The following is a 16,082-nucleotide window of genomic DNA, read 5'->3' as shown; positions in this document are numbered from 1 at the left end:
AGCCCCCTGCCCTGAGGACTAAAACTGCCCCCTGCCCTGTAAACTGTCCCTATTCACCCACCCAGCCCTCAGCCCTAAAAACTGTCCTCTACCCTAAAAACTACCCCGAGCCCAGCCCCGCGCCATGAGCCCTAAAAACTGTCCCCTACACCTGCTAAGAACCCTGACCCAGCCCCCCTGCCCAGAGCCCTAAAAATGCCCCCTCCTGAGTCCTAAAACCTGCCCCATCCCAACAAACAACCCCTCTACCCCCAAAGACCCAGCCCCAGCCCCACTTACATCACTGTGTCCTCTCCAGATCGTCCTTGCTCTTTGTTATTTCAGAGGCACCAAACTTGAATGCGTTTTATCTTCCCATCTGGCAATTACACTTATAAAATGTAATAAGGTATTCCCAATGTTATCCTATAGGGGAAATAGGCCTTGCAGTAGTGAAAACAAAATGTAAGAGTTTTTTCTACCAGGACATATAAAATGTAAAAGTATATGTCCTACTTTTTAAATACACTGCGCCCTGCCCTTGGGGTGTACAGGGCCTAGCTTAGGGGTGCCTCATAGGTACTAAAAAGAAAGGCTTGTGCTGGCAAGTTGTTTAACTTGCCAGGTCGACATGCCAGTTTAAAACTGCACACACAGGCTCTGCAATAGCAGGCCTGAGATATGTTTAAAGGGCTACTTAAGTGTACAGCACAACCAGTGCTGCAGGCCCACCATTAGCATATAATTTACAGGCCTTGGGAACATGTAATTCACTTTACTAGGGACTTATCAGTAAAATGAGAATGCCAATTGTGGATAAGCCAATGTTACCACATTGTCAGGAAAGAGCACAAGCACTTTAGTACTGGTCAGCAGGTCTTTGGTGCAGTCTGAGTATTCGGTGCAGGTTTCATTTGGGTCATAGAAGACTACTCTTCTTCATACTTGGAGTCTTATGAGGTGCCTGGGCTCCAATTTTTTGGTCCACTGAACTTACAGAGTATGTTTGCTAGATGTCTTCAGGACAGATGGTGATGGATTGCTCTATAGGGCACAGGCACTGCATTATATAATGCACCAATCAATGTTCCCTCCGATACCTTTTGGTCTTTTCATTTTTAAATGCCTGGCAGGCTGAACAGCTCCATTGGTATCTGGGTAAGGAGAGGTTACAAACACATAAGGGTCTGACCATTGGAACTTACTCTAGTACGTATGGAAAAACTGGAAGGGCTTGCTTTCCATAACTCACCTCTTCCTGAGTCACTTTTATACAACTTGGTGCAGAGAGAAATCCTAGAGTCTGGGTCCATTTGGAGTATTATTTGCCTGACAGTGTCCTCTCTGGAGTTGAGCTGCTTGATGGTCCCAGAACTATGAAAGCACATTGGAGTCCGATAGTGGACAAAAACAGATTGAGATTTTGTCCTGGTTTATTGTTAGTTTTGAGGAGCAATCATTAGCTGCCATGAAACCAAACATTAAACTTTGAATTAAAACAACTTGCAAGGTTTGAGCCCAACACCACATTTTAGAGCGTGCAAAGCACGTGATCTACAGCTGTACATGCTACAAACTAAGTTTTTCAGCTTTTTCCTAACCAATTACATTGAAAGCTGTATGAAACAAGACTGGCTTGGGGTAACCAAAGAAGACTGAAGGAGAAATGGGACAGGAGGCTGAATATTCAACTTCTGTCACAACTCTGACCCGGGAGCTAAAGGTTATAAGTCATTCAGTACTAAAGCCAAGTCAGCTTATCACACCAGGTTTAACTTTGACTAAGAACTCTGAATCTGATGCAATCACAAAGACATGTGGTAAATTCCAAGAACGAACTGGGTCCTGGAAGAACAGCTGTTATATATTCCTATCATATAGGCCTCACTAATCAGGTGGAGAAAAATAAACAATTTTCATGCGCTATTTTCACACCATTTTATTATGAGCGGCTAGGTTTTTGTACACTGTTTTACTGGCTATGGGAGAATGTGAACTATTTTTTTTATACATTTTGTAATTCCAGAAGGGAAAAATGCATGAGGCTTTGGCTGCATCAGCAGGCAATCATTATTCCTAATGTTTTCTTCTTAAATATATGTACATACAATGTTCCCCCTACTAGAAAACAAACATTTGTCTTTCCTCTCCTTCTCTATCCTTACTCCCTCCCCATCCACACTCACAGGCCTACACATACATTTACCAATTGCTCAGAACTGGTGGTAAATATAGGTAGTAAAACGCATGGAATGGCAAATTCCCATGTGGTTTTATGGCTGGAATAATAGGCCCCACACGGTAATTTCCTGGTCTACTCATTATTGCACAACACAGGGCTGATTTTACTGGGTAGTAAAGGTAAAATCACTGGGACATTTATTGTTGCCCCAGCATCATGCATTTCAGAATCAGGGAATATGTCTCTTAGGAGCCCCCCTTTAGTATACCTTTGCATATTTGTTAATTAAGGCCTCAGGCCATATAAGTCATTATTCATCTGAAATAGTTGGTGCGTTTCTGTTCATTATTGCTCAAAAATGGGTGTCAAATTTATGGAAGATTTTTGATAGTATACTTCTAATTCACATATTCATGTATTCATTTAAATGGCTGATGTGAATTCTCTTGTTATTTCTCCCACCTGATATCGCATTAGTTTTTTTTCTCCTCAAAATAAATGGTTTGGATGGAATAAGTTGTTCATTCTACCCCTATATCTTTTTCTTTTGAAACCATTGAAGCCCAACTGACACATTTTTATAACAATTTTTTCAAAAACTACTGTAGGGATTTACACCAAAAAGGAAAAGAAACTTTCTTGAGTAAGTTCTAGTTTTATGCCATGTCTGGTGTGATTCTATTCAGAAGTTATTTCTGCCCAGAGACCAAAGATTGTTATGTGAGTTAAAATGCGAAAAGCTGCTTATTTGATACCCATATTATTTCTCTTAGCCCTGACAGCGATACTTGGCTTGCCAGACCCAAGATAGATAATTTTTATTTTTTTAACTGTGTGCAGATTCTTCAAATTGTGCCAAAATTATCAGCAAAAATAAAAATTACTTTTCAATGAAAACTCTAACATAAGCATAGCTACCGAGTGTGTACTGCTGACTATGATATATAGTGACTAAAAGACCTGCAGTCAAAATGCATCAGGGCTGTTGTTCCTAAAATAAATCTTGCTCATTTTTGTTCAGTAGTTTTCAAGAAATTAAAAAGGTACTTAGGATAGTCCTAAATGAGTTAATATTCTAGAACAATTAGTGATATCGGGAGCATTAGGTACAGTGGGATTCCCCTGTTACTGAAAATGTAATACGTGAATCCCATTTCCTAAGAGAGCCTTTTCTCCTGTCAGCCAGTCAGGTACCGCTGTACCTCAGACTGTACCATGTCACCTCACTGTCTTATTGAACAGTTGCAACATGTAAGAAAAATGTTGGAGAGGCATTGCAGGACACAGGAATTGGGAAGTAATTTCCTGAACAAGTTCAACTAAAAAGGCACATGGGGTTAGGGAAGAGACACCAAGCACTTGTAGGGGCCGGAGGGAGGAACCCTGAGGGACCCACCCTAGAGATTGAAATTGAGGAAAAATTATAGTTCCACGGGTACTACTGTACTCTTGCAGGACTCTAGTGTGGCCTTCTGTGAAGTACCAAAGTTTACTTGCTGGACCTGCTGTGGAAGAATCCACCCTATGGTACTGCATTTCGATGGAAGCTTCCCCAAAGAAGATTGCACAGTACCTTAGGGTGGAAGCTTCTTGTCCTTTTTGTTTTTTTAATTTGAACATGTCATAAGTGATATAAGTGAATAAGATGTAAAAATGGGCACAAGTTATAATTATTTGAGTAAACTCTGACTGGTATATTTCGGTTTTTTTTTAACATTAGCTCATGTCTCAGTCCAACGCCTAACTATAACATCATTTTAGAGAGAGAGATAGAGAGAGAGCGCAAGATTTTGCAGCAAGGAACATCAAACCCATCCAACTGGTTTATATCCCAAGACTCGATCACTCTTAGAAATTATAGATGTAGAATGTATGCACGAGAGAACTCTAGAATAACAACATTATTTATAATAACTAGGAAGCTTTGAATTAAAGAAACATTTTGACTACAGAACTCACATGTAAGAAAATTAATGCTCTGTTACAAGTGAGTAGTAGGATCATAGATCCACATACTCTTCATGCCACTGTATTTGAATCTTTCCCTCCTCCCTCTTCCTAATCTAACCCTTAAGAAAAAGTGGACTCTATCTGCTAGCATTTATTGTGATAAACACTGCAGTGAGAGCACACTCTGTCTCCTGATGCGTCTCACTTACCTACTGGAAAATGCAATAGGCTTTGAGAGTTACCAAGGCCAGAGTTTAAGTCATGCCCTCTCATATGGTGCATCACAAGCTCCCATTGGGGGCCAAAGGACAGCATACACTGCATTGCTGCCTGATCACCCAAAAGCTTTTCAAAACGATCGGACACCACTCGGCCTGAGGCCGTGGACCACCGCAAAACTCCACAGGGACTTGCAATATTCCGACCATCTTTCGTTGGGGGTATATTATTCTGTATAAGTGGGATTTCTAGGTGCATTATTTTAGAGATAGCACACATGGACTAGATAAAATGACGCAAATAAATTTGTTTGCCTAATATTTCCTATAACTTTTAAGCTATCTGTTTATTCTGACACCATTCACAGCAACTAATGACCCATCAGAAAGATGAGACATCCCAATCTGGATGATGCAAATCTGTGGTAGCCTGAAATGGCGCAGTGCTATAGTGTCAAATAGAGCGTGGCACACAGGAGCTACCTTTGCCTACTCATGATACGTTGTTCATGAAAGAGCATTCTAAGCCAAAGTGATGTAGCTACAATAATTTTATTTTAAGTAAAAAGAAAGGTCAGTGAAACTGGTTTAAAAACAAGTAAAAAGGTCATAAGAATAATTGTCACTTACGGAATTCTCAATCTCCATAGAATCCTCCTTGGAGTTAATGGTTATGTTTATTTTATAAAAGACTAAAGGGTAAAAAAGAAACAAATCAATACTAAGTTAAAGATCAGTCAAATATGTCTTAACAATATTCATGCTTGGGTTTAATACATGCAGGCATTGTCAATCTTTACTAAGCCTCAAACACAAAACCAAAAAATGGGTCTACAAATATTTTTATTTTGTGATATAAATTTATTTTTTCTCAAAGAAAAGTCCATGTTGATCAGAAATCAATTGAAACTGTGTAAGCATCAACAGACAATAGTGGTAGGTACCTTAAACTCTTCAAATTCGGAGTTTGCAACATGTAATCACAGAAACATCTGTATGACTCAGGACCATAAATAATAAATGTAGAACCTCAAGATCTCATCACTTGATACACTAATGACGATGGACTCGACCCATAAGGTAAGCCTTAAAAAGTCTGAAATCTACTCCTGGACTTAGTAGATTTTAGACTTCTTGGGTATTTGTAAAAACAAAATGGAGTACTTCTCGAAATCCGCAATACTCTTAATCTTCGAGTGGAATTGCAAAAGCTCAAAATTTTAATCATGTTGATTTTACAGTAGGTGGAACAGATGTGTGAGTAAATATTGAGAAAATATGCATTTACACTTGTTTTTTCTACATGGGGAAATATGTCTCCAGTGGAAAAACTCTTCCATCCACACTTTTAGGTGTTACTCTAACCTTTCCACTATGGAGAGGCAGTTATGCCTGAATAAAATAACAGTTGTTTTATTTTGGTTCCCAGGCAGGCAAACTACTTACAAATCCACTGTAAAGCCTCCTTTCCCGCCTCCTAAATTTGCAAAGGGAAAAGATCAACAGTGGAAAAACTGAAAACTACTGGAGCAGCATACAAACCCTTTATATGAAAATATATATTCCATGTGCGTTTATTTGTATTAATTTGAGTACATTTAATTTAGGAGATGCAGTAAGTGGCTATATATTTACTTTACTTTAATGAAAGCCACTCATGTATTTAGATGAGCTATAATAATTTATTCATCATGAAATAAATGTATACTTTCTTCAAACTGCATTGATAAAATCATTTAATGCTACCTATGTACCTATTTTAGCTTAACTTGTAACCAGGCCTCAGTATACATGTTATGTTTTACAAAATATTCTGCCAGTGCCATGTTGTTCTTTTTTTGGGAGCTGTCTTGTCAAATGGTGTTAAGTTAGAATAGCCTTATTGTTCAAATTGCAGGTTTAGGAAGGTCTGATCTTTTAAATAAAATCTTGCGTTGGATGTGAAAACCGAGGCAGTGTGATGAGCCATCCTGTACCAGGCAGACCGGGCTGATGTCGCATTCATGGTACTCTAGATGATTGTTTTTGTTGGAAGCTGGGAAGTTAGAGAGTCTACTTGCTCTCTAGGAACACATTTTATGATTTGTCTGTGGTGGAAAGAAATAAAGAGTAGCCTTTTAGAATGTTTTGTTCACACTTTAATTGTGTGCTGTTTAGAATAAAGACAGAAATCCTTGCCGAACTTTGCTGAGAGAAGACCTCTTCTCAACTCTGCTGCTTTCAACCTGCCAGAATGTTAAGCTTCGTGCTTGAATATTCAGAACCTTTCATTCAAACCTTAAATCTATACTGAAACCTTTTTCATAGAATTTTCCCTTGCTACTTTCTATACTATATTTAGAATAGCAAAGTTCCTTGAGGGAACTTGCTTGGGTGATTTTTGTTTGCTGTATGTGATGCTGGCTTGCATTTTCTCTTTGGTTATCTATACATTTAGATTGCATGGTTTGAACATGTATGCACCCTTAAAGTTTGTAGATCTTCCTCACTGTCATTTTTGTGGAGCCATATTGATTTCACTGTACTTGAAATGCATTGCTGATGTTGGCGCCTCTTTTACATTAAAAGTCAACAATCAAAGGTCCATACCACCAGTGAAGGATTCTGTTTGATGAATTTACCAAGAGATTGAAGTTCAACAAACCCCGCTCTAACAAGAGATAGCAATGAGGATGATTTGTCACTGAGGTGTAGGAAGCTAATACACTACAAAAGATCTAGAGTTGGCCCAAGTCCAGTCCATATCCTTCAAGTTCATGGCTCAGTTTGGAAGATCGGTGGTATTTTGTAAGGTTCCAAAGGTAGTTGCAATGGCCCAGTGTGTATAAATAGGGTTGTGTATCATAACTGTTTATGTCAAGACTGCGCTTAATGCTGAACAGTTGAAGTTGTTACAAGGCTTGTTGCAGTTCAAGATCCTGGCATAGATATGAGGTATGTTGTTGTTTAACTTGTCTAGTTTTGTGGTGCCGGTCGTGAAGTACCATCGACCTTACTAATGATATAGGGACCTGTAATTGATTGTTGTGAGCGTATTAGTAGTGATTGGTGTTGGTTGATTCCTGTTGCGCAAAGGAGAAACCTTACTAGTCGAGATGACTTCCCATTGGCTGAGTTTTTACTCACGCACATGCTAACGTTGGAAAACATTCTTCCCCATACAACCCTCTTGTGTGAGTGATAACTTTGAGTTTTTGTAGCAGACAAGAATTATTTTGTTAAAAGTGCTTGCTTTGGCCTTTGAGGGTGTGTGTATGTATAGAGAAATTGTAAGGGAAGGTGACCTGCTGTGAGGAACCGTAGGTGATGTCAGTAGGTGCCGGACTGAGATTGGGCACAAGTGTCATACGGATTACATTGTGATTTGGTGAAAGTTATTGCTCATTTAAACCAATTGCTTACTTCTGTTTTCTTAAACTACCATTAACATAAAATTATTTAGAGCTCTAAGAGATTTGAGGAGGGGTGATGTGAGAGTTTCCGTCTTAGAAGGTGAGGAAGCTCCGCCAGGTCATTACATGGCCATACATGCCAGACTTTATACATGTATTTGGCTTAAGCAATGAAAGGCAATCACTGTGAAAGAAGGGCTCTCAAAGCAGTTCCCCAGATATAGTACCTTCAATATGAATATAATTGAAAGCTTGAGGCGAGTGTCATATGATTAAAAACCTCATTCTAGACCAGCACAATATAAATCTTTCAATGCTTGGCAGTGGTGGTTCCTTTGAATGGGCTAAAGGGCTGCACCCCGTTTGTTTTCTGGCCCATTTGTTTTTGTTATGCCAAGAGTAATTAATAAAATATTATTCACTCTTAGCATAACAAAAGAAAAATGTCAAGCTCCTTTTGCCCAGCATCAACAGGCTCTGCTTGAAGGCTGGCGCTGCGCACAAAGTTGCCTGCACCAGCCTTAAGAGATGTCCAGGGCTGGAGAAATTCCATCCCTGGCTTTGGGGCCCTGCCACGCCTCAGTGCCTCCCCTATATGTGACATACTTAGGTGTCACAGATAAAGGTAGCTATGTGCACTGCAGGCTTAAACCCTACAGGGCCTGTGGCGACATGTCAATCATCCTGCCACCCCACCCTTTCCCAACTCGATACAAAGTTGGGAAAGGGTGGGGTCAACAAGCAGTGTGAAGCATGGTATTTGCGACCTCCTGCGCGGGTGCGAGGTTTCAGTGTCCCCCAGCTCCGGAAGAAGAAAAGAGTAGCTGTCCAAATGGGACCCATGCAGGAAATAACGTGAGAAAATAAAAAGCTTTTTAATGTTATCTGTGTATGGGTAGGGGTGGTTGTCTGTGGGTGTATGGGTGTGTCTGAGATAGAGCATCTGTCTGCATGTGTGATCACATCGGTGTATGTGACTGAAAGTTAGTCTGTCATAGTGTCAAGTGTTAGTAAATATGTGTGCTGTATGGTAATAAATTCTGTTGTTTGCTCTAAGCTAAAAAATTACATGGCAAAATGTGCATTCTGTTTGACGATTTGAAGAGATTATTTAAATGCAGATGTAGCGTGGGGGGTGAGGTGGGTGTAATTCTCAGCAATACTAACTCGCTGTGAAATAGATAGTACACACCATGTATTGTTTTTCATGTTTTACAGACTTGGAGGTCTGAGGCATGCACTCTGTATTGTCAAAATAGAGAAATTCGGTGAACTAATGGTGAACCTCACATGTGCAACCACAATCTGCGTTTGAGCTCCACGTACTCTATCTGTAAATGAAGTAATACATTGGGCTTGTTGTGGGAGGATGAGTGTGCTCTAATGACAAACCACTCAGATCTAGTTGAAATTATCCACCCCCCAATCTTCACAACTTTGACAGTACCCTAGAACAGCATGAAATATGTAGTGTACCGAAAAAACCACTGTTTTGCTTTCGGTTAAAAGGGAAAAAGGCAACAGGGCCTTGTAGACAGTGGGGGGCACAGAGCAATGCCCACTTTCAAGTCAGGGTATAGGAATCATTTTAAAGAAGCTGATTCTGTGCTTTCCTTGGCTTGAAGTAACCAAGGAGCATAACTCATCATCTTAAAATAAATTGCACTTTTTTTTTGTTTTTACAATGTGCTTAATGCATGTGTTGATTGTCTGTGAATGTTCCTAATTTCGTCTGAAAAAAGAAACGAAGAAACGGGATGAGGAACTCATTTTCTGGGGATCACTCCCTTTGTTAGGTGGGGAAGCTGAGATTAGAATGTTAATGCATTTTATTTTCAGACCTCATTCTCCGACTTGTCTACTGCCTTGAGAGGACTCTCAATGGCAATTCACACCGTTTCTCAATTGTCATTGAGGAGCAGAAGAGCTGACGCAATGAGCAGGCAGATATTTAAACGTATAGGTTTCAGCTTGTGCTGTAAATTGCTGCACTTTGACCCTGTTCTTTTCAGGATTTTTGTGGAGGAGAACCCCTGCCCCAGAAACCCTTCTGTCAAAACATGGCCTTCTTGCTCCGTTTGCTTTGGCGCAAGCGATTACGACTCACCATTTTTAAATGTCACCAGCCACCACTGATGCTTGGGAGCATACAATACATGCAAAGGGTAAAGAAAAGTATCAGAGTAGAGCAAAAAGAGGCAGTACGTAGTTGGACAGATGCTAAATGGGATGCAGAACAACAAATGTGAAGATGAAACATGACTGAAGGAGCTTAATTGTATTCAGTATTAATGAATGAAAAGACTAAGATGAAGAAAGATCAGATAGAGAAAGTTGATGAGACACAGGATAAGATAGAAACCAATAGCGATTCCTGTGATGATTTTTTAGAGGACTTATTATCCTCTCGACCTCCACCTTCTAATATTGTTCTTACAGCGGGAGGTGGTGGTTCTGCTGGTGGTGGTATTGGTGCTACTGCTTCCATTGACCAAAATGTAACTCAGACAGGAGGGCTTGCTCCAACAGTTCCAGTTGTGCTATTGTTATAACTGTTTGGATCACTACTGTTCCAGTAGTATCCATCCAGCAGTGACAGCTTCTTGTATAATGAACCAGATGGGGAAGACTGATCTTTTAATTCTTTTAAAATCTAGCGATGGATGATGAGACCGAGAAGGTGGAAGAAGTTATTCTGAACCAGGCAGACCGGACTAATGTTTCATTCAAGGTTGTTCAAATGCTTACTTCTTTGTTAGAAGCTGGGAAAGTTAGGGAGTCTATTTTCTTTTGAGGAACACAGCTTATGATTCTTTTGGAAAGAGATAAGCAGTAGCCTTTTAGAATTCTTTTTTTATGCTTTGTGTGCTCTTCAGTATAGAGACAGAAATCCTTTCCGGACTTTACTGAGAGAAGACCTCTTTTCAACTTTGCTGATTTCCTCTTCCAGAGTATTAAGCTTCATGCTTGAATACTTTCCTATGAACCTTAAATCTGGTTCATATGATGCTGACACCTCCCTTATAGGATTTCCTTCTACAGTATATTTATAATAAGTAAGTTTCTTCATGGAACTTGCTTTTATGATATTTTGTTTGCTGTCTGTGATGCTATTTTGCATTTTCGTTTTGGTTATCTATACATTCAGACTGCATGAATATTTTAACATGCATGCACTTGTCATATGTTTCCTTTAATTCTGCTGAGTGATCTATTGTGTAATCTGAATTCATTTGATAATCAACCCTTAAAGTTTGAACACCGTCCTCTCTGTCATTTTTGTGGAACCATATTGATTTCACCGTACTTGAAATGCATGGCTGATGTTAGCTCCTCTTTTACACTTCAAGTATTCTGTTTAATGATTTTACCAAGAGATTGAGGTTCAACGAACCCCGCTCTAACACCACCATACGGATTTTTGACTGTTCTAAACACAGTATATAATTGTGAAATTTCAAAATGTGGAATTTCCTACCTCAGATGCATTTTTGGCAAGCTAATTTTTATTTAGGTGGCAGATAAAAGTTTGTGAACCGGGCCCTGTATCTATACTATAAACCACCCAATGCTTGACAAGTCAAAAGAGGACATTTTGAATGCAAAACTAAATACATTTAAATTTGGCGTCTGAAATCCAATGGAATTTTGCAGAATATAAGTCACAAAGGAAATAGAACATTATTTCAGTTCAACAATGACAGACCTGTGTAGAAGCAATTTGGTAGCAGCCCATTCTAGCTTTTGTTTTTAATGCAGTAAGGGCAGTACGATGCTTTCGGGCTGGTAGGAGTACTTTGGTCCAGATTACAGTTGATTTCCATGCCCCAGCTCACAAAGATTGTTTACATTTCACATAGTAAATTGGGATTTGTTGGTCCTGCTGTGGTTCATCTGACCTTTCCTTGCCCTGTTCCAAGCTGGCCATTGAGAGATAGCAGTATTTGGCACAGCACCCAATAGTTGTGAGGCTACAGTGTGATGCAAGTCTGGGTGTGAGTGTATGTCAGCAAGTGTGTGTTTAAGAGTTCTTGGTCTATGTGGTGTCCCTTGATTTAGCACTGTATCTCCCTGGCAGCCACTGCGACCTGACCCCATCATCTGAAGCCACCAATATCATTTAATGCTGCCCACATATACGGGTTCCAGCCATTATTTGATGATGTCTACGGATGTCTAATGGTTGGCATCCTTGAGATGCCAGTGCACACCCCTGGCATAATATTTGACATACCATATGGGGGTCGAGAGAGGGCATCACTGGCATGGTGGAGACCTCTGTTGGTATAATATTGGCTGCTCTTGGCAGACTGACATGTGCATCAACGTGATGGTGCCTACCTATGGCATAATGCTGGCCTTCTTTGTCAACTTGCGGACATACTTCACATGATCTTACCAACCACTGGTATAACGCTTGCCATCCTTTTCTGTTCTGGGCATCCATGGTATTATGGAGACCATCACTGGCATAGCAGTGAACTTGGCATAATGATTCACATCCTTGGCATACTGGCTCACTGGTAAAAATAAATGGTCTTTGAAGAGTTTCCTGGCACGTGTTGGTAGTACATGTACATACAAGGCAGAATTTGACCTTTTGTATCAATGTGCATGCAGAAATTAACACATTGACCAAGCTTGCATTTTAAAATCAAAAAATGATACTTAAAATGGAAAACTGCTTGGGGGGGGGGGATTCATTTTATTAATCCAAAATGCAAAATCTTGAACAGGATAGAAAATTATGTTTATTTTCTGAAAAAATATTAAACTTACCCCATTATATAAAATACTAAAATGTGAGAAATAATTCATGCTGTTTGGAAAGCTTATGGCTAAAGTCTCCTTGATACTAGAAAATGGTGCAGATAAACCTGGCATTTCCTCATTCTAGAGGAAGCTTTTTATACTCTTTATTAGTAAAGCTTATTTTGATATGTCACTTCTACAGTCAGAAGTCTTTATGGCTGGTGTAACCTGCCTGCTGTTATACCCTCTAAGGCCTCTGTAACCTTGCCAATATCTTTGGCAGTATAAGCCTGTAGGATAGTGAGTTCTGTGCAACTTTTAAAATGTCCACTCTGCGTCTTCCAAGTAGAGTCTCAGTAAGGTACAGTACTATTTCTCGAGTGTCATTCAAAATGTATGCCTTTTTGTTTTTTATAAAACTGGGGTAAAAAAACAACGTGTTCTAAAATAAACCAACGAGCTCCTTTTTGGCCAGGCTTTGTCCAGGGTTAATTACCCTCTAATCCCCCTGGACTCTGGTGAACTATGTTCAATTTGGACCAGTATTTTTGTACCCAATACTTTGAGACTTTAGACTCTGCCTGTATCTGTGACATTGGTTCATGCCCCAATCAAATGATCAGCTTCCAATGAACTAGGTCATCATTGAGAAGCCTTTAAACCCCAGGCAAAACATCTCCTTCCACTACTGCAGCTGATGAAATATGGGACATCAATTCTTTTGAAATGAGCCAGTGGATACACGACCAGGGAAAGTAAACATTGACTCCCCTTACTGACAAACATTCATGAATATTTAAGACATGTTCTTAGCATCTTCCACAGAAATGTTCTTGCACTGATTAACTGTAAGACAGCAGGGTTCTAATATTTGCAAAATAACTTTGGCATGAAATTCTTAGCAGAGAGGATTATCACATAGTGACAGGAAACTGCACTAATGAATAATTTCTGTATAATTATATTCTTAGGCCTTCATTTCCCTAGTGCCACATGAAAGACGAAAACAAGACAAATAAAATGTGCCTAATTTGTTTAATAACTGTTCAGCAGTACAATTAAAAGCTTCACCTAGATGTAACCAATCAATTTGCCTGTGTAGACTAATGCCAATTGGCCTACAGGAATAGATGAGCAAAGTCCAGATCCGATGACAAGTATAAACTCTCTGTTAAACGTTCATCGAAACTTCTTCAAGAGGCTTGGATTCCCAGTTTCTATCCTGTATCATTGCAGTATGGTCTTACAAGCGATTTATTTTAACTTGCAATCAACACCTGTGAACTTGGCTACTGATTGGATTCATCTGGCGTAGAATGTTAACTTTCTTTCCCCTCAGTGTGACAAAGAAAAGATCCATTGGAGGATCAAAATAGAAAGTAATTAAGGTCAGAGATAAATAAATTGAAAAGTTGTGGGCCCACAAATGCAGGATCACTTGGAAATTTCCAGCTCATTTGGATGACAAGCATAAAATTATGAGGGCAGCCTAGCCCTGGCACTCAGAAGAATTATCGAGCAGTCAGTCACATATTCAAGTTGGTGAGAGGCAGGGAGTTGGAATCTAACTTTAAAACATATAAAGTCAAAGTCAAAGTTTGCTTTATTCGGTTAAAATATTAAAACCATCAAAGCACAGGACAGAAATTCATGATACAGATAAATGCAATTACAAAAAGTATAATTTAACACAAAAATTAAATACAATACTGTTTGGCGCATTATACAATAAAAGTATGTTTTACAATTGATTCCTTCATTCAAAAATATACATTCTAAAAAATCATGTCTACTGAAAGGCTCTGCCCCTAACAACATATTTAGAAACAATGTTCGTTAGAGGATAACTATATAAGCAGAGCCCTATTTCTAACTCTTTTTTTTTTTTTTTTTGAAACCGTTTATTACAAGTCTTAAAAGTATACAAGTATGGGCCCACAACCTTCCGGCCGGCCGCTAGCAATGATAGGAACATACGACATACATTTATGGAACACGTGGCATTACAGGAGGAGCATTTCACAGTAGGTAACAATGTCAAAAGCCACATCATCCAGGCCCCATTATGCGGTTTCATTTTAAATTAAGAACAACAAAAATTAAAACCACACCCACAAGGCAACCCACAATCAAAAATAGCAGCACGTGCTCCCCAAGAGGGGGGATCCCAACTATACACAGAAGTGTGAGGAGGGGGAAGAGAGCAGACCGAGGACTGGGGGAACCCAATGCCCGGCAGCGGGGGAATGAGTCGGCTAAGGGGATGGGGCTGGCGAGGCATCAGGCAGCAGCGGTGGTGCGCAGATACCCCCTCGGTAGGCGTTCCAGGGGCCCCATACTTTCACCCATGTCCCAGGCTTACCCCTCGCCACATACACCACCTTTTCGCGAAACATGCACCAGTCCATGTGTTCTTTCCAGGCCGAGACCGTCGGGGGCCTCTGGGATCCCCACAGTTGAGCAATATCACGCTTGGCTATCATATATCCCAGAGTCACCCACCACGTCTGCGGCGCCGAGTAATCAGTCGGTTCCCACACATTCAACAGGCATCTCCTCGCTTCAGGCAACAGCGCCACATGCGTAACCAGTCGCAGCACCTCATGTACACCACGCCAGAACCCCTCTACCTCCGGGCACTCCCACAAAATATGCATAAAGGTCCCCAAAGCACCACACCCACGCTTACACAACCCATCTCCAGCATAGCCCATACGCAGAAGCTTTGGCCCCGTCATGTAGACCCGGTGGAGTATCTTGAGCTGGACGAAGCGAAGGCGAGCCAGTATGGCCACCTCCTTCGGGGAGGCCACCGCGGAGGTCCAGTCCTCGTCGTCCAACTCCAGCCCGTCGGCAACCCAAGCCGCACGAAGGGCAGTCAACAGGCCCGAGCGGTCGTTTATTAGCTTTTTGTATATAAGGGAGATCGTGCTGTCCGGGATGTGCCCATCCAGCATTCTATCCTCCAGGGGGGAATATTCCGGGATGGAGGCAGCGTCCGAGAAGACGGATCCCAGCGCACGACGGACCTGCAAATACCGAAAGTATTCACTGCCCTGCAACTAAAATTCCGTCTGCAGCATATCGAACGTTTTAAATCCTCCCCTCGTCCAAAGATCCCCCACTTTACTGATACCTATTATGTCCCACTTCTCGAAGCCCTTAGAGGTCCACAGGGAACCTAACCGCTCAGACGCGTATAGAGGTGATGCCCGGGTCAAACGGTCCTTCCACCCCATAGCTGCATTGGCCGCGTGCCAGACTTGCACCATAACACGCGTGGGGCCCGTCAGACGAGCGTCGGGCGCGCTAGAGTAGAGCGCTCGATTGTAGTCGCCACCTGGCAGGAGCATCTTGTCCATTTCAAATGCCGGGTTTAGGGCGGGCCCGTAGAGGCCATGGTTAATGGCAGCGAGCTGGGAGGCCCAATAGTACCGTTTAATATCCGGGAGGGCAATCCCCCCGTCAAACCATGGGAGCGTCAGCTTAGCCAGAGCAATGCGCGGCCTCCCGTCCCAGAACAGGCGGCGTTGCAGACTCTCCACCTCACGGAAGTAGCGCGCCGGGACCAAGTCCATAGTGTTCTGCAAAGCGTACAGAAAACGCGGC

General features: G+C 41.1%; 1 protein-coding gene across 3 annotated transcripts in view; it reads right to left on the bottom strand.

The window, feature by feature from the left end:
- The window catches only part of ADGRG2 (adhesion G protein-coupled receptor G2), a 900,557-nt gene that overhangs the window by 324,863 nt on the left and 559,612 nt on the right, over nucleotides 1-16,082 (bottom strand). For all 3 annotated transcript variants that reach the window (XM_085622206.1, XM_085622207.1, XM_085622208.1), the window contains one exon: nucleotides 4,960-5,021. In XM_085622206.1, the coding sequence (XP_085478332.1) occupies nucleotides 4,960-5,021 (62 nt within the window). The remainder of the gene's footprint in view (nucleotides 1-4,959; nucleotides 5,022-16,082) is intronic.

The sequence above is a fragment of the Triturus cristatus genome, chromosome 8 (genome assembly GCF_964204655.1).
Source record: "Triturus cristatus chromosome 8, aTriCri1.1, whole genome shotgun sequence".
Taxonomy (NCBI): domain Eukaryota; kingdom Metazoa; phylum Chordata; class Amphibia; order Caudata; family Salamandridae; genus Triturus; species Triturus cristatus.
The sequence above is the reverse complement of the archived record's forward strand: the minus strand, read 5'-3'. Positions and strand labels throughout refer to the sequence as shown.